The 24519-nt window shown below is 39.1% G+C and overlaps 1 protein-coding gene and 1 non-coding gene across 8 annotated transcripts in view; one reads left to right on the forward strand and one right to left on the reverse strand.

Annotated features, from left to right (window-relative positions):
• The window catches only part of Nup98 (nucleoporin 98 and 96 precursor), a 96744-nt gene that overhangs the window by 57569 nt on the left and 14656 nt on the right, over nt 1-24519 (forward strand). For 6 of the 7 annotated variants that reach the window (XM_087908636.1, XM_087908640.1, XM_087908638.1 and 3 more), the window contains 10 exons: nt 298-596; nt 1714-1827; nt 2532-2670; nt 3493-3670; nt 5268-5432; nt 13219-13401; nt 14022-14175; nt 18694-19123; nt 20695-20924; nt 23274-23540. In XM_087908636.1, the coding sequence (XP_087764762.1) occupies nt 298-596; nt 1714-1827; nt 2532-2670; nt 3493-3670; nt 5268-5432; nt 13219-13401; nt 14022-14175; nt 18694-19123; nt 20695-20924; nt 23274-23540 (2159 nt within the window). Of the gene's footprint in view, nt 1-297; nt 597-1713; nt 1828-2531; nt 2671-3492; nt 3671-5267; nt 5433-13218; nt 13402-14021; nt 14176-18693; nt 19128-20694; nt 20925-23273; nt 23541-24519 lie in introns of those variants that run through there. The other variant, XM_087908642.1, reaches the window with a different exon arrangement.
• Nucleotides 11783-11887, reverse strand: LOC125397384 (U6 spliceosomal RNA). Its single transcript, XR_007231050.1, has one exon. It is a non-coding gene; the product is annotated as a U6 spliceosomal RNA (small nuclear RNA).

A 24519-nucleotide genomic window follows, 5' to 3' on the forward strand; every position in this document is an offset into this window, starting at 1 on the left:
GCGGTACATACTCTTAACTAATGAGTCATCTCTCCAGCCCTACATTTTCTCTTCTCCTCTAGTTAGAACTCCCAACTTGGTGATATTGTGCAAGGTTATTACTATTATTGTTACTTGCCTCAATTTTCTTTTTTATAAGTTAGAGACAATAGTTACATGTATTTCACACAGTTACTATGAGGATTAATTTTATTGAATCATCCAGAATAGTGTCATATACTTAATAAAGATTAAGCTGTCATTGTCGTTACTGTTGCTGGGGGCTAAAGTATTAATATTTTTTTTCTCTCTTTTCAGATTTAGCTTCCTGAGCAAACCTGTTGATGAGAATAATCAGCAGGATGGAGATGATGATTCTCTTGTATCACGGTTTTACACTAATCCTATTGCCAAACCCATTCCTCAAACCCCAGAGAGTGCTGGAAACAAAAATAACAGCAGCGGCAGTGTGGACGATACCATTGTTGCTTTGAACATGCGTGCTGCTTTGCGCAATGGACTCGAAGGAAGCAGTGAGGAAACGTCTTTCCATGATGAGTCACTACAAGATGACCGAGAAGAAATAGAAAATAATGCTTACCATGTACACCCAGCAGGTCAGTTTTACCAAATGTTTTAAACTTTGAAATAGTTTAAACTTGTCTTTATAATTAATGATGTGATCAGAGGAGCCCACTTTTTACAGCCAAAGTGACTGTCCTGTCTATGTAACTTATAAATTCAAGTGGTTGTTTATTAGTAAGACCTCACTGTGGTATTGTCTGTTGACTACTACATTATAGAATTTTCCCACTAAAAAGAGGGCTCTATAGTAAATAAAATTTAAAAATTTTAGCTTAAGGAGCTGAAGAGAAGCTTAACAGTTAGGACCACTGACTGCTATTCCAGAGGCCCCGAGTTCAGTTCCCAACACACACATGACAGCTCACAACTATCTGTAACTCCAAGATCTGACACCCTCACTCAGATATACATGCAGGAAAAACACCAATGTACATAAAATAAGAATGAATAAATTAATATAGCAGAAGAAGAAAAGAATTGGTTGGGAGCCAGGTGGTGGTGACAAAAGCCTTTAATCCCAGCACAGGGAGGCAGAGGCAAGCAGATCTCTGTGGTTTGAGACAAGCCTGGTCTACAGAGTGAGTTATAGGACATCCAGGAATGTTTCATAGAGAAACCCTGTCTCCACAAAACAAAAAATTTAGATTAGCAAAGGTTAAGTAGACTTCATCACGTTTTAAATGTTTTTAATTTTTCTTTCATGGGACATTGGAATTGGAGTCTTGCTCTCTCTTTCTCAAAACTCTGGATTTTTCTGCATCTGCATCTCATTAGGTGGAGTCAGGAGACTTAGAGACTCACAATCTCAGCTTCACAGTCTCATAGTCAGTTTAAGGCCAGACTGTGATAAATTAGACCTTGTCTCAAGAAAAATTTAAAACAACAACAACAACAAAAAAAACTTGTTCCATACATTTTGTTTGTTTGTTTTGTTTTTTGGTTTTTTTTTTAATTTGGCACAGTGTTTCTCTTTGTAGAATAGGTTGATCTTACTCAGAGATCCACCTGCCTTTGCCTCCTGAGTGTTGGGATTAAAGGTATGCACTACTATTGCCCAGCTTTTCTATAGAAAAGTTTTATATGAAAGTAAAATTACTAAGAACTGTCCTCCCCAGGATAATTACAGTACTTTCTGACTTTTGGTTGCAGGCATTGTTCTCACAAAAGTTGGTTACTATACTATTCCATCTATGGATGACCTTGCTAAAATTACGAATGAAAAGGGAGAATGCATTGTTTCAGATTTCACCATTGGTCGTAAAGGTATGTGTGAGTTTAGGTGTGAGAATATAATTCAGATTGCATCTTGATTTTGTAAGTAAGGGCAGCACTTGATTTTAGGGTCTGTTTTTCCTATATTTGGCTCCTCCTTGAAATAGAAACACTGACAAGCAACAAAGCATGGAGGACTAGAACCATGTAGCATTTGGGGATTTAGACATACCTGTTTGGGTCTTGTAATTATTTGTTTTGTTATAATTCTTTACAATTAAAGAAGCTTCAAGGTATGCCAAGTTTAATACTTTGGTTCAGTTTCATATTACAAAATTATTGCAGTAATTTTTTTTTAATAAATTTACTTTGTGATGTTGTATGACCAAATCTGCCTCTGGAGTGCTGGATTCCACCCAGCCATGATTCTGTATTTTAAAAGGGCTCAAGTATTTTAATTCTTATGGCAGATTAGGAACCAAGTTGTTCATAAAGCAGCATTGCAGATACTTGGGAAGATTTGAGAATGCAAAAATGTAAACTGGAGGTGTTGCATCTGATAACAATGTAACACCATTCCTCTTTTCCTATCCTTGCTGTGTTTAGGAGGCAGATAACCACTTGATGAATTTTTAGAAGGCTTAAAATATTGATACTACAGGTTGCATATTCTTCCTTGCTAATCATTATAGATTAAAAGAGGTTTTTGCTCCTTTATATAGGATCTTTTTTTAACTATTTGCTCTGAATTTTAGGATATGGCTCCATCTATTTTGAAGGAGATGTAAATTTGACAAATCTAAATTTGGATGATATTGTGCATATCCGAAGGAAAGAAGTTATTGTCTATGTAGATGATAACCAAAAGCCCCCTGTGGGTGAGGGGCTAAATAGGTATGAGTTTATTTACCTATAAAAAATAACTAAATTGGATTTTTTCTATACTTTTATTTGAATGTATAAGTGGTAATGATATACTGTAAATTTAGGATTCACATCTTTTCCTTAATAGTAACGTGTCCAGGTGCTGCTTTCAGGAGCTTTGAACACTGACAATTTTCTTTTGCTTTTGTTTAATTTTACTGACCGAGTGAGCACCAACCACATAAAAAGTGTGTGTGTGTGTTTTCTGTATTACTCTTGTTCTGCTGCTGGCACACTTAACCTATTTTAGTGTGATATTTTTAAACTTTGTTGTTTTTTTAAATGCATTTTCTTGCCATATATTGCTTGAGGTGTGATGGAGGTTAGACAGGGTCTTACGCTACAACCCTGTATGGGCTTGAACTCAAAAGTCCCTTTCCTCTGCTTTTGTCGTCTTCTTTCTACTTTCATGTCCTACACACTGCATGCATGTATTAAATATGTATTCTACACATGAGAGAAAGCATTCAGTATTTGAGTTTGGCTTACTTTGCTTAATGTAATGATCTTTATTTTTGTACAAATACTATGATTTCTTTCTTCTTTGAGGGGGAAAAAAATCCGTTTTGTGTATATACCACTTCTTTCTCCATGCATAAGATACCTAGGTTGGAACCACATCTCAGGCATTGTATGTCTAAGGTTCTTCAGGTACATAGCCAGGAGTGGTATAGCTGGGTCATATTGTAGTTGTATTATTAAAATTTTAGAGAAAGACTCAGGCCTCCATCGTGGTTACACTTCCTTTTGTAAGTATAAATCATTTTTGTTTTGCCTGTTTATACTTCACAGGAAGGCTGAAGTTACATTGGATGGAGTTTGGCCAACAGATAAAACATCGCGGTGTTTAATAAAGAGCCCAGATCGACTTGCTGATATCAATTATGAGGGGAGATTGGAAGCAGTCTCAAGGAAGCAGGGAGCCCAATTCAAGGAGTACCGGCCTGAAACTGGTTCTTGGGTGTTTAAGGTATAGTTCCTTCACCTAGTTTCCACTTTTGGCATCACAAAATGAATTCATCAGAAATCTTTGTCTCTTGGTAAAGTAGGTCTTCCAAAACCGTTGGTGGGTGTATGTATTATCAATGTCAGGCCTCTTCCTCTGTTACTCTTTACCTTACCATTTGAATTGTGAGACAGGGTCTCACTGTGTAGCCCTGACTGAACTGCAACTTGGTTTGTAGAAGCTGTCCTTGAACTCAGAGAGATCTGTGTGCTGCTATCTTAATGCTGGGATTAAAGACTAAAGGCTTACACCACTGGGCAGTGGGTTGGTGCATGCCTTTAATCCCAGCACTTGGAAAGCAGATGCAGGTGGGTGGATCTCTGTGAATTCGAGACCACCCTGGTAGGACAGACTCCAAAGCTACACAGAGAAACCCTATCTCAAACCACCTGAAGGAAGGAGGGAGGGAGGCATATACCACAACAACCAACTAATCTTACTGTTTGAAAGAGAGTCTCTTACTGAACCTGAAGCTCTCTGGTCCAAGAAGACTGACTGTCCAGCTAAACTCCAAGGACCCAAGTGCCTGTGCCTCTGCAGTGCTGAGATTGTGGTTATGGTGGCTATGCCAGCCTCTTTTGTTGGGATAGGGAGTATCTCCTGAACTCGGGTACCCATTACTACATGGTGAACACTTTACCAACTGAGCCATCTCCCTAGCTCCAATAGATGCATCTTTCGCCCTTTACAGTTTCTGTTTATATGTGTGTGCAAATGTGTGGGAACAGAAAATGTCAGAGTGTACAAGCACATGTCAGAAGACAGCCTATGGAAGTGGGTTCTCTGTACCGGGGTCTTGAGAATCAAAATCAGATATTTCAGCAGGTATCTTTACCTCCGATCTTGTAATTTTTATTTACAAACACTTTTAAAAGTAGAGAGTTTGGCTGCTACTTGTTTTGTATAGTCTTATCCGATAGTTTCTTCTTCTAGGCTGGTTGGGGGATTTAGTCGGTTGAAGGCTGTTGGGTAGGTAGAGAACAGTTAGGTAGTATATATCAGGATTCATGGATGATTGCATTTTAACTCTCTTGTTTATTGGTTGGCTTTGGTTTGGGTTTTCCAAGTCAGGGTTTCACTGTTTAGACCTGGCTGTCCTGGAACTTGCTTTGTAGACCTAGCTGGCCTTGGGTGTCAACTAGATTCACCTGCCTCTGCCTCCCTGGTGCTGGGACTAAAGATGTGCACCAGCATGCCTGATTCATTGTATATTCACACCATATATTATTTAATTTTGAGCAACTATTATGTGTACTGAAAGCTGTCAAAATCATAGAAAACATGCTGCCATTAACATTTTATTTTAGTTATTTAAAATTTGTTTATTCATTTATTTATGTGCTCTGTACCTTTGGAAGCCAGAACCGGGTATTGGGTCCCCTGGAGGTAAAAGTTTTACAGTCCTCTGGAAGAACAGCCAGTGTTTTTGAATTGCTGCTATCTGTCCAGCTCCTGCTTTAACTATTTTAATATCTCTCCCCTTTGTCTTTTTTTCAAAGGTAGATATTATAGAAAAGAATATTGTTAAAAGTTGACTTTGCTGCGTTTCTTGTCTTTCTAGGTCTCCCATTTTTCTAAATATGGCCTTCAGGATTCTGATGAAGAGGAGGAAGAACACCCACCCAAAACTACTTCAAAGAAGTTGAAGACTGCCCCTTTGCCCCCTGCAAGCCAGGCAGCTCCTTTCCAGATGACTCTTAATGGCAAACCTGCACCTACACCTCAGGTAGAGAAAGGACAGTGAATGTAATGGAACGGTGATAAAGACGTCAAAGCAGTCTCGCAGCTTTTCAGCTACACAGTCCTGGGACCTGATACGTCCAAGGGAGGCTGATGTGGTACAGGATGCTAGTATTTACTCAAGAGTTAAAGAATTCTCTTGCTGTTTGGATCATTCTTCTACAGATTGTAATTCTCAGTTTTTCTCATCTGGACTTGTAATTTTTGATCAGTGGTCAACATGAGATAGAATTTTGCTTATGTAGGGTTGATTGATGCAAAGTAAATCCTACTTTTACTGATTTCGTGATGTGCACTCTGATCTTGATCTTTACTTTTTAAATCTTGATCCATTGCTTTTTAAAAGATTAGCTTTCTATAAGAGTTTTTAATTCCATTTTCTCAAGTTTGCTTATATTTCAAACTCATGACACTGTATTTTAATAATCTTTATGAAAATAGATCATTTTAAAAGCCATTAAATTATTTAGTGTGTAGAAAATAAGGGACTGCATTGTTTATTACAAATATTTGTATCATACACTTTTTCACTGTTGTTAAACCAATATCAACCTTTTGTCCTTTAAAGGGAAAGGTTTGTAAATTAATTGAATACCTACTGGTAAAAGAGATTTACTTTAATTTGGATGTCGTTTATATGCAATCAAGTTATAGAAATATTTTTAACTTACTGACACACTCCCTCTAAGAAGAGTTATTTATGAGACTTTGTAAAACACCCTCTACCTCTCAGCTGCTAAAAGCAGGACGTTTGGGGTTTTCCATGTTACAGTTCTTTTGGCTGCTCAAATGTGTGATTTTTATGATTTATTAAATAATTTCTGGGGAGGCACTTTCTGGAGAATCTTGTGTGTGTCACGTTTATGTGTAGAGACTGGAAGGGGAAGCTATGATAAATGTGAAATTTGAAACTGTTGACTTTTAAGGTTTTTGTTTGTTTTTGGTGTTTTGAGACAGGGTTTCTCTGTATAGCCCTGCATGTCCTGAAACTAGCTCTGTAGATCAGACTGGCGGCTGGCCTTGGCTTCCCAAGTGCTGGAATTAAAAGGTGTGCTTCGCCACAGCATGGTTGACTTTTAAGTTTTGTTTTATCTATTTGTTTGTTTGGTTTTGGTTTTTTTTGAGGCAGGGTTTCTCTGTATAGCTTTGGAACCTGTGCTGGAACTACCTCTGTAGACCAGGCTGACCTCAAACTCACAGAGATCTGCCTGCCTCTGCCTTCCAAGTGCTAGGATTAAAGGCGTATGCCATCACCACCCAGCAGATTTTTAAGTTTTATAACTTTGGTTGTATTTAAAATATTGCTATTACAAACCTCTGCTAATAAATCTGTTAATGACGTAGGAGGCAGTGGAAGTCAGATTTCTGAGTTTGAGGCCAGCATGATCGACCTAGTAAGACATTCCCAAAAGATCGAGACAGGATTTCTCTGTGTAGTCCTGGCTGTCCTAGAACTCAGAGATCTGCCTTTCTCTGCATGAGCAAACATGGTTTTATTTTTATTTATCCATTTTTTTGTGTGTGTCTGTGTGACTCCTATCACACATATATTTTTTTAATCTTTTCTAAATAAATCAGCCATTTTTTTCCTGCTAATAAACATGTAAGGTCTTTGAGTTATGACTGAAAAAGAAAAGCTTCATCTGTAGGTAAACAGAACAAATTTACATTAGTAATATGTTATTAATCAGCTTTAGTCACCAGAATCAAACACTGGGAAAAGGATCTAAATTTCTAAAATGACAGTATAGTAGACAAGGCTAATCGCAAAGCTGAGAGCAAAAGCTATCTCAGAACAAGTTCTAGCCAAGAGAGAACTGGTAAGGATTCAAACTGGACAAATAGAACACAGTGAACGTGGGTACCACCGGGATTGAAGGAGTTGGTTTGCAGTGAGCAGAAGTGAGAGGGATGTTATGTTTACATGCATTATGTGCTCTGCTCTGGAGCACCCTTCCTATTCCATGGTGACATTTGAGGGATTGGCTAATTATTATTAGTTGCTTTACTCGGCACAGGAAACTACCTGAACTATCAGAATGAACAGATAGCACATTCTTTTCATTCTGGAGTCAGAGTTGTATGGTCAAACATCACACTGTTGCGTCCTTCCCAGAGAGACTGATTTCTACAAGGTGTTCCTGAAGTCTGATGAAAGACTCCCTCAATCCCCCAGTTTACCACAGATGGAAGGGTTTTTTCTTGCCCTGTTCAGGAAAGTTTGCATTTTAAGGATCACATTTATACAGCATAACTTTTTATCCATTAGTTTCAGTTCTGTTTCCAGGTGGTCTGTATACCTTGCCTTTGTACCTTAAAAAGCTGGTATAACAAAGCAAGAAGAAAACACAGTTTTATATGATCTGTAACTTTCAGGTGAGAGAATGTTGGCTGATCATCCTTCACTGCAGTAAATGAAATTGCTGTGGGACTGCTGCCGTCTGGAGTTTCTGGTTTCTAGATGACTACATCACTAGTCCAGAGAGCTTGACTATGGTTACTTAGATCATCCATCACTTCAGTTCCATGGGGTTCAGACATACTTAATTTTTAATAATTCTCCCCAGCTGATGGAGGTGTTTGGACAGGTTTTGAAACTGAAAGACCTGAAACCTTTTGACACTCAGGTAGATGAAGCTTTTACTCCCACCCTTAGTTCAGTAAGTCAAGATAGTTAGCTTTCTCAGAAACATGTTCAGTCAGTAAATTTATTCAAAGAAGTATTAAAGCAAATTAAATTTTTTTTCATATGTATGAATATTTTGTCTGCATATATATATATAAAACATATTGTGCTCCTGGTGCCTGTGCAAAACGTGGAAGCCGTGGGTCTCTAGAGCTGGTGTCATGAGTGATTGTGGGCACTGTATGGACACTGGAGACCAAACCTGGACCTCGAAAGAGCAGCAGAGCAGCAAATGTTCTAACTGCTGAGCCGGATCTCCATCTCCAATTTTAAAACTTTTTTTCCAGGAAAAAAGGTATCATAATTTAGGATAAGATTTATGTATACTGGGGCTGGAGAAATGACTCAGCAGTTAAGAGCACTGACTGCTCTTCCAGAGGACCCGGGTTCAATTCCCAGCACCCACATAACAGCTCACAACTGTCTGAAAATCCGGTTCCAGGAGACCTGACACCTTCACACCAATGCACATAAAATAAAAGATAAAGAAATCATAAAAATTTAAAATAAAAAAAGATTTATGTATACTGTGACTTGAAATAAAAGGACTTCTAAATATTCAGTGTGTGTGTGTGCGCGCGCGTGTGCTCACGGTGTGGCCAGAATTTACTTTCAGATATTAGACATGTTGGTTTTCTTATTAATTTAAAAATCAAATATAAGCTAATATAATATAGGATTTATCCCTCATGCAGAATTTTTAGAATGTAAATACAAGACACAAGGCTTTGAAAGCCTAATGCATAATTTCTTTTAAAGAGAACACCGTGTTATTAACAACTAGTTTTCAAACAAAACTATGTGAAAATACTCTTTATAGTTAGAAGACAAGTTTTCTTTAAGTGGGCAATTGCAGTAGTTGTATTGGAGCAACTTAATTGGCTGAAAGAATAATATCAACTATAAAAATTTGATCTTGGACTGATCGCATATTCTTTCTTAGTTTCTTTTTTCCTTCCTTCCTTTATTAATTTAAGAACATCTTGAGTTATCTCACTTTTCCCTTGGAATAAAGAGGGGTGAATTTTAAGTATTGATCATGTTGATTACATGTAGAAGATTACATTTTGAGTGTAAAAATAAACCTTTCTTGCTGGTAGCTAGCAGTGGTAATGCATGCCGTTAATCACAGCACTTGAGAAGCAGAAGCAGGCGGATCTCTGGGATCAAGGCCAACCTGGTCTATAGAATGATTTCCAGGATAGGCTCCAAGCTACACAGAAATGCTGTCTTTGTTGTGAACCCTACCCTCAGTTTTTCAGATTATCAATTTATATATAATTCTTGTAAGTAATATTTCTAATTCATCAAACACCTTGTAGGAAAGGGAGTTAAGCTGATGCCGAGTCAACTCGTCCTGTACATACCTTTCCTTCCCATAGAACTCAGGAGTTGTTCTCCCCACTCCTTTTCTCTGACTCTGAAGAAGTGTCTAGTCTGCACTGATCTCTCTCTCTCTCTCTCTCTCTCTCTCTCTCTCTCTCTCTCTCTCTCTCTCTTTTGAGACAGGATTTCTCTGTGTAGCCTTGGCTGTCCTAGAACTTGTTCTGTAAATCAGGCTGGCCTAGAACTCACAGAGACTGACCTGCCTCGGCCTCCCGAGTGCTGGAATTAAAGGTGTGCACCACCGGCTGGCCAAGATTTCTTAAAAGATTTTAGAGTAATTTATTGAAATTTCTTAGGTGCACTCTACTAAGTCCATGCGCAGGGATTCCCAGACCTGTGCCAGTTCCCCAGGTTTATGGTATTTCCTTTCCGGCTTGTCTATATACTCGGTGATGTCATCTCCCTTTAACAGCTGTGTGAGCAGGAACATAGAAAACGTTGATCTGCAGCTCTCTTCACTGTATATCCTGGGTCCCTTTTGTCTCTAATCTAGTTATTTTATGAAACCCTCCCACTGGATTTCCTGGTGGATGGTTTTCCCTGTGTTAAGTAGTACAGGAAGTTGATGCCATGCCCCCTTCCATCTCCACCCACAGTCTTTATCCTTTTTTAGTCACTTGTTTTGTTTTTGTTTTTCTGCTGTGTGCCAGATACTTTATTAGGTGGAAAGCACAAAGCACGTGTTCGTTGAATGTGAAACTTAAGTAATTGATGTGCTTGTTACTAAATACAGAATATTGTCAACCATAATTCCTGTTTTCATAGCTTCACTACCTGTCAGATCAAACACACACACACACACACACACACACACACATATATAATGATAATAAATTTTGATACATGATGTTAAATAGGAAGAACCAGGTAATGTGGAAGCCAAAACCAGTATGGTGTCCTGCTGATATGATAGAGAATATCATAGTGTTTGTTGAAAGGGAACCCTGGCTGAGGGTGTAGCTCAACTTGGCATGTGCTCACAGCACGTACTTGACCCTAGGTTCCATTCCCAGTACCATCACTCCCAAAATGAGTTGTTAGGCCACGTGTGATGTGTCAAACCTTTAATCCTAACACTTGGGACACAGGAGAGTGAATATCTTGAGTTTGAGGTCAGTCTGTTCTACATAGTGAGTTTCAGGGCAGTCAGGGCTACCCTGTTTTAACATGTTAGGAGTCAGGCAGTGGTGGTGCACGCCTTTAATCCCAGCGCTCGGGAGGCAGAGGCAGGCAGATCTCTGTGAGTTCGAAGCCAGCCTGGTTTACAAGAGCTAGTTCTAGGACAGGCTCCAAAGCTACAGTGAAACCCTGTCTTGAAAAACAAAACAATTATATTTGGGAATGTATGGGATTCCAGGATTATTCTTACTAGACACCTACTTTAGCACTGAATCCCTACAATTTTACAGCATGAGACTGATGTGAAATGCTAATTCACCTTCAGTCATTGTTTCATTTTGGCAGTGCTTGTTGTAAAAGCAATCTGTGTCCTTGAACAAGTCTGGAATATGCTCGGCTACTGGACTTGGGACCTTAGTCCAAGCTAAGGGAACATTATCTAACTTTAGTAAAGCAGTCTTTGGGTAGTGTCTACATTTGAAGTGCTTATATGCCTTGTACATTAACCTGGGTGTTAAACCTGAGTCCTCTGGAAGATTGGCCAACATTCTAACCACTGAGCCTTATTTCCAGCTCTTCTAAAACTTGCATTTTTTAAGTGACATTGAAACCTTGTCTTCAAAAAAAGAGGAATACTTGCCATAGCACAGCATTTGTTTAAAATATAACATAAGCTGGGTGGTGGTGGGGGCCCACGTCACCTTTAACCCAGCACTCAGAGCTAGTTCCAGGACAGGCTCCAAAGCTACAGAGAAACCCTTTCTCGAAAAAAAAAATAAAAAATAAAATATAATGTAACATAAAGTAGGTACTCTTGAAAAATCATCCAAACATTGTACAGGGAGCATATATGTAAGTTATAGCTTGATAACAAATAATTCATAGTACTTTTTGTATTGAAAACATTTATAAATTATAGTCATTTGTTAGCACACTGTACTAGGTTTTATGTGTGTTTTAAATTTGTGAAACAATTATGTATCGGATTAGTTAATTTATAGTGCACTTCCATTTTATAAGCCTTAACCTTTTACCATAAGCTATCTTGTGTGTGGTTTGTGTGTGGTACATGTGTTACAGGTATGTATAGAGACCATAGTAATAGATGTCTTCCTCTCTCACTGTCTATGTTACATCTTTGAGATCTTAATACAGAATGCTTCACGAGTTTGCATGTCATCCTTGCGCAGGGGCCATGCTAATCTTCTGTATCGTTCCAATTTTAGTATATGTGCTGCCGAAGCAAGCACGAGACAAGGTTTCTAACTGAACCTGGCACTTACTGTTTAGCTAGACTAGCTGGCTAGCAAGCTCCAGAGAGCCTCTCACGTGTGCCCCACAGTGATTGACTTCTTGCATTGATGCTGGGGATCTAAACTTAGGACCTCAAACGGTACTGACTGGACGATCTCTTTAGCACATCATTAATTATTTTGTCATTAGTATGTCTTTAAAATTGCTTTATAATGTAAATGTAACTTCTTGAAAATAGTTTATTTTATGAGCATTGTTTTGTTTTTGTTTTTTTGCCTGTACATATGTCTGTCTGTGTAAGGGTGTCAGATCCTCTGAAACTGGAGTTACAGACAGTTGTGAGCTATCATGTAGATGCTGGGAATTGAACCCAGATCCTCTGAAGAACAACGAATGTTCTTAATTGCTGAGCCATCTCTCCATCCCCTGTAAATTTAAAACATAAAAAGAACTGGAGTTGTCTGTAATACTGTCTTTTTAGGGAAAGTAAGTGTGGACCTTGCTCATACTCCACATAAGATTGCACACACACTGCACTTGTTACTCTAGTCACTCAGAAGAGTTCGTTCCAAAACTAAAACTATTAACTACAAGTTTATAGCCGGGCGATAGTGGCGCACGCCTTTAGTACCAACATTTGGAAGGCAGGCAGGCCTTAGTTCTAGGCCAGCCTGGTCTACAAAGCAAATTCTAGGGCAGCCATAGTATAGAGAAACCCTATCTCGAAAAACCAACAAAACAAAAAATACAAATATTGGGGCTTGAGAGACCTAGATTCAGATCACAGCACCCACATGGTGGCTTATAGCCATCTGTGACTCCAGTTCCAGGTTTTTTAAGGCTGTCCTCTAGCCTTTTCTAGCACCAGGCGCACAAGGGTACATCTACATACATGCAAACAAAACACGTTAAATACAAGGGAAAAATGTAATTATTTGTACACTAAATGTAATTTGAGAGAGTGCCTATGCTTAATAGTTATTCCTCTTTTTTCAGTTCCTAGTCATTGGGAGGACAGGGTAACCCTATGTAGATCAGGAAATTATAGTTACTAACAAAGGGAGTTACAGTATATCCTTTGTCTCTAAAGACCACTGCATGGTTGTTGGCTTAGATCCTAGATCCTAGATCCTGCCTCGTGCTAATTCCAGAAGGATGATCCATAAACCATTTGTGTCCCAGATTCTTAGAGAGGCAATTAATATTAAAGCCTTTTAGCAAATCTCTCATATCTTAGAATATGCAGAATATTTCTAGATCATATTCTGAGTAAAGTTTATCTGATGTACCACTAATCTGTTTGCTTCTCTGTTTTTGCTGTCTGCAGAGCCAGAGCCCAGAAGTCGAACAGTTAGGGAGGGTTGTGGAATTGGACAGTGACATGGTAGATATCACCCAGGAGCCAGTTTTGGATTCTGTGTTAGAAGAGAGCATGCCTGAGGATCAGGAGCCTGTGTCTGCTTCAACACACATTGCATCTTCACTGGGAATTAATCCACATGTCTTACAGGTGACGTTCTGGCCCATCCTTACTATAGCAGAAAGTCAAATTAATATTTAATATCTGTGTAACATCATACCTCTTCTTTGATTATGCATTTTAGACTATTGAGAGAGAGTTCAGTATAATGGAAGGAAATAGGCTAGTGTCACAGGTGGTTTCTGTTTTTCCTGCTTAAAATCGGAAGATCTGTTTTTCAGCCAAGTTTTGTAGCTTTACTACCCTTTCTTTAGATGACAAAGTTAACAACTGCCAGCACTAAGTTCTATCAAATATCGCTTTGTCTGCTTGACAGAGTAGTCTTGGGTTTCAAACGTAGAAATCTTGGAAACATAGTAAATACTTGAATTTCTCTTTTTCTAGCTGAGTTTAGCCTTTGGCTTATGTTTGACTTTAAAGTCATTTATTCAGCAAATAATAGTAATCACTGTGTGCCAGGACTGGTGGAACACAGTAAATACAAGATGAGAATCGTATGAGTTCAGTTTTTCAGGCACATGAAGTGAAGTGCTGTGTTGGTCGCAAAACTGTTATACTTGTTCTGGACTAAGGCTCATATAAACTGTATTTTTCTTTTATGGTCTTTCATTTATGGGAAGTAGTCATTCTATAGATAGTGCCTTTTTTAGATCATGAAGGCATCCTTGCTTGTTGATGAAGAAGATGTAGATGCGGTGGATCAACGCTTCAGTCACTTCCCCTCCAAAGGAGATACTGTTCAAGAAATCTGTTCTCCTAGACTCCCCATTTCAGCCTCCCACTCATCAAAATCCCGCTCAATAGGTACAGTATAACATGCGCTGTTTCTCAATAGGTACAGTATAACATGCGCTGTTTCTCAATAGGTACAGTATAACATGCGCTGTTTCTCAATAGGTACAGTATAACATGCGCTGTTTCTCAATAGGTACAGTATAACATGCGCTGTTTCTCAATAGGTACAGTATAACATGCGCTGTTTCTCAATAGGTACAGTATAACATGCGCTGTTTCTCAATAGGTACAGTATAACATGCGCTGTTTCTCAAGAAACTGCTGCTTTCCATATCTTGTAAGCAGAATGGATTTCTCTAGCAGAACCCCTAAACCCATATAAATAACAATGGGCATTTTTAAATATTCATTATAATCTTACTCAAAACAGGGAGATTGCTATGAGTTTGAGGGTTACCGGCGTAACACAGCCAGACCAAGGGAGAGATGGCTTAACAGTTAAGAGCATTTGTTCTTGGAGAAGATCTCAGTTGAGTTCTCAGAACCCACATAGTGGCTTATAACCCTCTGTTGTCCAATTCCAAAGAATCTGACACCCTCTTCTGGCCTCCCTAGCCACCAGGCACACACATGATACGTATACATTCATTTAGGCACTCACACACATTAGTTTCTTTAAAAGCCATAAATGGGTCAGTAAAGTAAGTGGCTTAGTATACAAAGGTGCTTGTCTAATACCTGAGGTTGGTCTCTGGAATCCATATGGTGGAAGGAAAGAAATGACTCCCTCAAGTTGTCCTCTGACCTCCATATGCACACCATAGTGTGGTGATGTTTTGTTTGTGCTGTAACAAAGCTTGCCTGAAGATCAGAGTGTGGGGCTAGCCACACTAGTTAGCCATAGAGGCCAGGCAGTGGTGGCTCACACCTTTAGTCCTGGTTTGTGGGAGACAGAGGCAGACAGATTGTGAGTTTAAGGCCTTCCTGGACTACACAAATTGAGTCAGTTTAAAAGAAACAGCCAAACAGTGGTGACTCGCACCTTTAATCCCAGTACTAGGGAAGTAGAGACAGAAAGTGACGGGGCTGGGCAGAACAAGGAATATACAGCAGGAGGAAATAGGAGCTCGGACATTCAGTCTGAGGGTTTTATTATTAAGACCAATTAGATTCATGATACACCATACCATGGCACATGTATGCAACCTACATGCACACACAAATTAATAATATTTTAAAACAAAAAGGTCAAGTACAGTCAGTAACAATTTCTTAAGCATCAAAAGTAGTTCTGTATGATGAAAACATTTGTGTTCTTTGAGGAACATGTTTTAGTCACTTGTGAATGTGAATTACAGATTAAGGACTAATGTCCTAAATTCTAACACAATACTAAGAAGATTCCACAAGTTGCCATGTTCTTTTTATGTAGTCCTTTCATTCTCTTGCTGCTTTCTAGGATATTTTCCCTAGAAAAATTTCACTGATACTAAACTTCAAGTTACTCCTTTTCCCTAAACCTTTGAATAGTCCTGTGGGGGTAAATCACATAGTAGATTTTAAACTTTTCCTAATAGGATTACTACTAGGTGATAGTTTATGGAGTACTGGGCTGGAGGAATGATTCAGCTATTTGAAGTATTGACTGCTTTCCCAGAGGATCTGGGTTCAATTTTCATTTTCCTCACGGTAGCTCAACACCATCTGTAATTCCACAGTGCCCTCTTTTGGCCCCTCAGATACTGAAGTATATGGCATACACTCATGCAAGCAAAAACACGTACTTGTTAAATTTTTATCTCCTTAAAAAAAAAGATTATGGAGTATTAATATCAGTGACACTTTAAGCAGTTGTAATTTCAAAATACTTTGAAAGGTAAAGAACTACCAGTAGAAATTTTGTTGATGTTTCCTTAAAAGCTTAATAGGGGTCAAGTGGTGGTGGCACGTGCCTTTAATTCCAGCACTTGAGGCAGAGGCCTCTGTGAGTTCGAGGACAACCAGAGCTGTTACCCAGAGAAACCATATCTTGAAAAATGAAAAAAAGCTCAGCCAGTAAAGGTGCTTGTCACCAAGCCTGATGACCAACCTAAATTTGATCCCTAGGACCCACATGGTAGATGGAGCAAACCAACTCCTAAAAGTGTGTGCCAGGGTGCAGCCTCATATGCGCATGCACAAAACTTTAAAACCGGAATAAAAGATCAAGGGGCTTACACCAGTATTTTCTGTGCAGGCAATGGTGGTGGATGCCTTTAATTTCAGCACTCAGGAGGCACAGGCAGGCAGACCTGAGTTCAAGGTCAGCCAGGTTTGCAGAGGGAGTTTAAGGACAGCCAAGGCTGTTACAAATAGAAATCCTGTCTTGAAAAAAAAAACAAACAAGCAAACAAAATCTCTGGTCTAATGAGTTCACAGCAGCCTGAGATTGTAGCAAGATGATATCTTTGAAGCATACTAGTTGTTTGTGCTCATTATATGTTTTGACTTCTCAAAATACTTGAGACTGCATTGTGGGGCATGCCTTTAATCTTAGCACGGGAGAGACTAGGAAAGGAGAATTTGAGTTCAGGATGAATCTGGCTTCTTAATAAGACCTCATCTCAAAAAAAAATTATCTTATGTGTATGAATTTTGCCTATGTGTATGTCTACACCACTTGTGTTCCTGGTGCCCACAGACATTGGTGAGGGTGTGTATCAGATCATAAAAGACTTATAAACTGCCGTGTGGGTGATGGGAACCCAGGTCCTCTAGAAGAGCAGACTGTATTCTTAACTGCTGAGCCATCTCTTAATCCTAAGAATAAAATGCCTTTAACTTATTATAGCATCATTTAGTAACAGTTCCTCGGATGTAGCACTGAACATTATAGTATAGTAGCTTGAGTCTTGATATGTGTGGGATTTTTGTGTGCATGTGCTTTTTTGTTGTTGTTATTGTCTTTAGTTTTTGAGACAGGGTTTCTCTGTATAGCTCTTATTGTTCTGGAACTCAGTCTGTAGACCAGGCTGACTGGAAACTCACAGATATCAACTGCTCTGCCTCAAGAGTGCTGGGATTATAAAGGTGTGCACCACCACAGTCTGGCTATTTTGATTTTTAATTATATATAAGGCTGTGTTCGTGCAAGTATAGAAATTTTTTATTCAAATTTTTTAGATTATCTATTTTATGTGTACTAAGTGTTCTGTCTATATATGTGCAATGTTACAAGTGTGTGCAGTGCTTGCAGAGGTAAGAAGAAAGTGTCAGACCCCTGCAACTGAAGTTAGGGATGGTTGTGAGCAACCATGTTGGTGCTGGGTACCAAACTCAGATCCTCTGCCAAAAGCAAGGAATGCTTTTAACTGAGCCTCCCTCTCTCAAGCCCCTATAGTGTCCTGTAGTATATATAGTCTCCATTTCCTCATAGTTAGTAACTTGCCTTTTCCCCTTTCTTTGTCCCCTGCGTCAGCTTTGATCCCCAGACATTTTTTTCTTTCATGTCATCAGTACATAAGTAATATTAATATCTATAACATCTAAGACCCTCAATAAGAGAAAACATGCAACATTTAGGTTGCATCCATCATTTTTTAAATATTATTGCATGTGGGATTTTCAGTAAGGACATGACCATTGAGTTTTACCCAGGCTTACTCAGTCTTATCACTCACTACTTGCTAACTTTGAATTTAGAAAGTTACTTTTGAGCCCAGCAGTGCTGGCGCACGCCTAACAACCAGGAGACAGAGGCAGGCAGATCTTTGAGTTGAGGGCCAGCCTGATCTACAAGAGCTAGTTTCAGCACAGGCTCCAAAGCTAGAGAGAAACCCTGTCTCGGGGGTGGGGGTGGGGGTGGGGTTATTTTTCTGAATCCAGCTTCCTCACTCTCTCCCCCCTGCCCTCTTTTTTTTTTTGTTTTTTCAAGACAGGGTTTCTCTAACAACTCTAGCTGTCCTGGAACTTACTTTGTAGACCAGACTGGCATTGAACTCAAATGCAAGGATTAAGGGCGTACACCACCACACCTCACAGTTTTTTCTTTATAAAATCGTTATATTTCTTGCTATAATTTCATGGCTGAAAAGATAATTCTTGTGAGCTGGAGTAGTGGTTCAATGTTCAGAGAACTTGTACTGTGCTTACAGAGGACCCTTGATTCCCAGCACCCACATCAGGCAACTCACAGCCACCTGTAACTGGCTCCAGAGGGATTGGACACATGGCATCCACAGGCAGCTGCAGTCATATTGACACTCCTACACACAATATAATATAAAATAAAACCTTTTTTTTTTAAAGTAATTATTACAAGCCACACAGTGGTGGCATACTCTACACCTAACTTCATTGAGGCAGAGACAAGTGGATCAAGGATAAATTGGTCTACATAGTGAGTTCCAAGACAAGCAGGGATACATTGTAGCCAAGTGTGGTGAAGCCAGCCTCCACTACCTAGTGAGTTCTAGAACATAAGCTACATAGTGACTATGTGTCAAGAAAACAAAACAAGAGTAATTATTGTAAAATCTGAGGCAATATCTCCACCTTTAGTGTTCTTAATTGTTACTGCCGTTTAGGATCTTTTCCTCCTTGTTTCAGTTGGTGGGTTGCTGCAATCAAAATTTGCAAGTGGAGCTTTTCTTTCACCAAGTGCCTCCGTCCAAGAATGTCGCACTCCCAGAACTTCATCTCTAATGAATGTCCCATCCACATCCCCCTGGTCTGTCCCTCTGCCGCTGGCCACTGTGTTTACAGTGCCCAGCCCAGCTCCTGAGGTTCAGCTGAAAACAGTGGGGATACGCAGGCAACCAGGCCTAGTCCCTCTTGAAAAATCTGTTACATATGGCAAGGGGAAACTCTTGATGGACATGGCCCTATTCATGGGACGTTCATTTCGGGTTGGTTGGGGCCCCAACTGGATTCTTGCTAACAGTGGAGAACAACTACATGGCTCTCATGAACCAGAAAATCATCAGGTTGCCGATTCTATGGATTATGGATTCCTGCCCAATCCAGTAGCTGTTAAATCGTGAGTTATGTTTCTCGATGCCTTTTGGGAGTGACAGTATTGTAATTGGGGGGTTGTTCAGGAAAACAGGGTCAGCACCCTGCTTTTTTATCTTTCTATATAGATTTCTTAGCCCATGTATTCTATGCTCAGTATCATGTATGTTGCTTTGTAGTTCCTACAATTAAGTCTCTGGTATTTATCCTATAGAATGTTTATACAAAATTGAGTTTATACAAAATATGTACAATTTTCCTATGTATTTTTAACACTGTGGATTAAATGAATATGATTACTTATTTTTGAAGTTGATTTTTGGAAATTATAATCATCAGTCCTTAACCTCACAGAAAAATCAATTCTAAGTTTAATTGCTTCTAGATTATAGTATTATAATATCTTAGAGATTATTACTGTCGTAAAAAGTATCAAGGTCAGATTTGACTTCATGCTCATCTGAATTTAGAGTGTTTCAAGGCATGGAGACACATACCTGTAATCCCAGCACTCAAAGTTGTACAGAAAAGATCACAAGTTGAAGGCTATTCTGAGCTATATAGCAAGAATCTAGGAGTCTGTTTTAGAAACTCAAGTGCTAAGAGATGGCCCAGTAGAATAGCACTTCTATAGCATGCCCTGGCTTCATTCAGTCTCTACAACTTCAGTTTAAAACAGACTCTGGCCGTGAGTGGTGTAGTATATACCCATATCTAGTCATTTGGGTGATGAAGCCTGCAGAGTCAGAAATTCATGGTCTTTCTTGGCTATATAATAAGTTCAAGAGCTACATGAGATGCGTCTCATAACTTTTGAATCTTAGTTTTTGCAAACTAGGTATTGTACATGCAGCTTTTGGCCTTTGAAATTTGTAGGTCATCACAAATAAGTGACTCCCATCCACTCGTGGGCCCTGAGATGTGCTCTGTTGCATTACAGTTCATTGGTTTATCCTACATTGTATCATTTATGCATGATTTTATAAACATCAGTATTGGTCATTAGAAATTATTGGTCACTGAGTCTATACATATTTATATGTGTAAATATTTGTGTATATTCATACAATATAAGCAGTTTTTAATATATCAGTCCATCTCATTAGTCTTTTCAATATTTAAGGAGCTGAGGCTGGAAAGATGACTTAACTGGCCAGGAGTATTTTCTACTCTTCAGAGGACCCAAGTTTGGTTTTCAGTCCCCTCAGACCTCAGCATACACACATACTTACCTACTAATCAATCTTGAAAAATCATTTCTAAAATATAAAACTAAGCTCTGAGGGCTGTGAATGTGGCTCTGTTGGTAGAGGGGTTTGTACAGAATACACAGCATAAATCCACTGTAATGGACCGTGTCTATGTGCCTGTAATCCCGTCACTTGGGGAAGTGGAGGCAAAAAGTTGAGAGATTCAGTGTGATCCATGCTTACATGCTCCAAGATCAGCCTGGCCTACATGAAACCCTCTCTTAAAAAACAAACATTACAGTGAAATGCTTTTTACTCTGTTGGAAATCAACAAAGAAACAAAAGTTGGTTGTAGGGAAATTTCAGCTGTTTCTTCATTTTCTGACTCGCCTGTTGTTTCTTCTAGTCTGTCTGAATCCCCATTCAAAGTTCATTTGGAAAAACTCGGTTTGAGAAAAAGGAAGCTGGATGAAGATCTGCAGTTATACCAGACGCCTCTGGAGCTCAAATTAAAGCATAGCACTGTCCATGTAGACGAGCTGTGTCCCCTCGTTGTCCCCAACCCTGGGGTTTCAGTCATTCATGATTATGCAGATTGGGTTAAAGAGGCACCCAGAGATTTATCAGAAGTACAAAGTGAGTACATACTATGTCCCAGGAGCCAGGTTGACAGTAGTGTGTGTTTCTAGGAGGATGTATTTCTTCACAGGGATAAGGTGACTTCCTGCACTTATGTATTCCTGCAGCTCACCAAGGAAAAGAAGAAAGAATTATGAATTACAGGCACTCTTATGTGCCTTTTACATATAAATACTTCCTTTGAAATGTATAGCTAGTCAAATCTCTTGGATTTCTGTAATTATATTCCTTCTATTTCAAGCCAAGATATTTAACTGTGTGTCTTGCAAATCATCTTTATAGGGACAGTTTCCTCTCTAAATTTTTACTGTCTTAAAATTTAAAAATAATAGTTGTGGCCTGAAAGTGAAAGGAAGCCCTTTAACTGACACATAACAGAGACATTTAGTAGCAGTGCTTGAAGTCTATGTAGGAAGTTTAGGTTTACAATTATCATTATTATTGGCATGTGCTAGCTGTGTGTACGTGTGTGTCCGAACATAACTTTGATTGTATTTGTGCTCTCATATCCCTGTTACTTAACTCTATCCCTTCTGTATCCTTCCTAGTCCTTTATTATCATGCCTGTCTGTCTTTCTGTTTCTGTTCTTCAGTGCAAGGTTGCTTTGTGTGGCCCTGTCCTGACCAGGCTATCCTCTAACTCAGAGATTTCCTCCTTCTGCCCCTGTCTCCCAAGTGTTAAAGGCATATACCACTAAGCATGGCTTTTCTTTTTTTTTTTTTTAACTTCCTTTTTTCCTAAATTCCATTTACAAAAGAGAACATGGGATACCAATTTTATTTTGTTTTGTTTGGAATCTGACTTATTTTGCTTAGCATCCATTTACTTGCAGATGCCCTAGTACTTCTTTATTGCTCCATGTATTTAGACCACACTTTTTCTTTCCATTACCTCGGTTGGTAGAAATCAGGACTGATTCCCTAGCTTGGCTGTTGGAAATAATGGTGCAGTCACAGTGGGTATTCAGGTATCTCTTAGGAGCTGACTTTTGTTCTTTGGGGTAAGAAGTCATATGGCTAAATCACCCTGTAGTTACATTTTAGTTTTTTCATCAGTCTTCATACTGGCTGCCATAGTGACTAGGCTAATTTACATTTCTAACAACATATAAAAGTTCCTTTTTTCTACATGCTGTATCAATCAGTATTTGTCATTTTTTTAATGGTTTGGTTTTCATTTTTCTTTGTTAATTTTAATCATTCCAACTGGGTGAGGTGGAATCTCAAGGGAATTTGGATTTGCATTTCACTAGTGGCTAAAGGTTTGTACTTCATTTGAAAAGTGTTGGCTCATTTGTTTAACCATTTATTGATTGTTTGGCATTTCTTTTTAAAACTTTTTTTAGTATCTTTATTCTGTACTAATCCCATTAGACAAACAACTGGAAAATACCTCCTCCCATTTCATAATTTGTCTTTTGACGGTTGACTCTTGTGCCTTGCGGAAGCTCTTTGCTGAGTACATTTTGTCAGCACTTGCTGCTTATTAGGTCTTCTTCAGAAAGTCACTGCATAGTCCTGTACAGTATAAATGTCTCAAGTCTTTGATCCATTTTGAGTTCATCATTTTCAAAGTGGGGAATAGGAATCTATCCTAGGTCTGCTACATTTGAATGTTCAATTTTATTAACACCTCTTATTAAACGGCTGTCTTTTCTCTGGTGTTTGGCACCTTTATTAAGACTCATGGCAGGCTCAACATTACAAAGAGAGAGAGTGTGTGTGTGCTTGTATAGATGTGTACTACTCAAATGTGTGGAGGTCAGCTTGCAGGACAGTAGCCCTATCAGTGGTTCTGTTTCCACCAAAAGTCTCTGGGTCTTAGAATACAGAAAGAAAACCAGCTCAAACTGTCGGCTGCTGCTGTTGTGGGGAGGTGGGGTGCAGATGGTGAATAATCCCCAACACCTACGTGGAGGCTCACGACCATCTTTATCTCCAGTTCCAAGGGTACTGATGCCCTCTTTGGCTTCTGTGGCCACCAGACGCACATGGTGCACAGACACACATACGTACAAAACACTCGTACACATAATTTTTTTAAAGCATTTTGTAGTAGAATTTCACTATGGAGAATGATTTCTTGCCTGTCACAGTTAATAATCATAACTAGGCTAGAGGAATTTGTTTAAGGATCATCAGATTATGTCGTTAGGTAAGTATCACAAGTACATAGAGTGAACAAGCATACCCTCTACCTATGCAATAAGTCTATGCAATAAGTGAATCGGTTGGGAGTTGAGTGAGTGTTTGTGGTGTAATTGATGTGTTTTGCACCACAATTAGTGATAGGCTCTCAGGAGTAATTACCAAACTTCCATAGCATTACTTTTTGTGCTTTCTTAGTTCTGAAGCACTGGAGCCTGACGTGGACATTATGTGAAGCCCTCTGGGGCCACCTGAAGGAGCTTGACAGTCAGCTGGATGAACCCACTGAATACTTTCAGGTTCTGGAGCGAAGAAGAGCTTTTTCCCGCTGGCTATCGCGTACTGCTGCACCCGTGATTGAAGAGGAAGTTTCCTTAACACGAAGGGACAGTCCCATAGAAGCTGTCTTCAGCTACCTCACAGGCAGTAGGATTAGTGAGGCCTGTTCTCTGGCACAGCAGTCGGGTAGGAATGAGATCCTCTGCATCACTACCTTCTTCCTGTGCACTGTCCCTGCCCCTTAATTGTAATTTGCCTTTTATCTGTATCCCAGGAAGATGGTTGCTTCCTCTAGAAACCATGTCTTGTTCTTCTCAACAACTCTGGAAACTTAAATATTGTTTATTAAAATTTTATTGATTTTTGTTATATGCATTTGTAGTAAAATCAGAAACTGTAGATAAGTAGGAAACAATAAGCAAAATCACCCAAATTCTAAAACATTTTTAGTGTGTGATCTTTACTTAGATGGTTATTCTTGAAATCATAAAGTATACATAAATGCATGCACACAGAACAACATACACATGTAAACAGGTCACACTTGGTGTCCCAGTTATCCTCATTAATAGAGTGGTGAGTGTCTCTATTACCACAAAGATAATTTCCTAATGTATATTCTGTTCTTTTCATATAAAATATTATAGATAGCAATAGTCAAATTCTTCTTGGCAGTCTTTTAATATAGCATTGGCATATTCCTTTGGGTTTTTTCTTTTTCTTTTTTTTTCCCTCCAGTCTTTCAAGACAGGATATCACTATTGCTTTGGAGCCTGTCCTGAAACTCTCTATAGACCAGGCTGGCCTCAAATTCACAGAGATCCTCATGACTCTATATCCCAAGAGCTGGGATTAAAGGCGTGCGCTACTACCACCCGGCTTGACATTTATTTGTGTATGTGTATAGGTGTACAATGAACACCTGTGCGCACATACAGAGGCCAGAAGAGGCTGATGGGTGTCTTCTACTCCTTTGAGCAGGATCTTTGGATTTTTGAGGAGCCCACCACCTAGCTCTCAAGTAAATCACACACAGATGTTTATTCTTAGTTATGAATTCCCAGATTTATCTTGGCTTGTTGCTAGCCAGCTTTTCTTAAATTATTCAGACCACTTTTGCCTCTGGGCTTTTTCCTTTTCTTGCTTCTGTATATCTTACTTTTTT

Source organism: Myodes glareolus, chromosome 7, assembly GCF_982192425.1.
Source record: "Myodes glareolus chromosome 7, mMyoGla1.1, whole genome shotgun sequence".
In the NCBI taxonomy this organism is placed as follows: Eukaryota; Metazoa; Chordata; class Mammalia; order Rodentia; family Cricetidae; genus Myodes; species Myodes glareolus.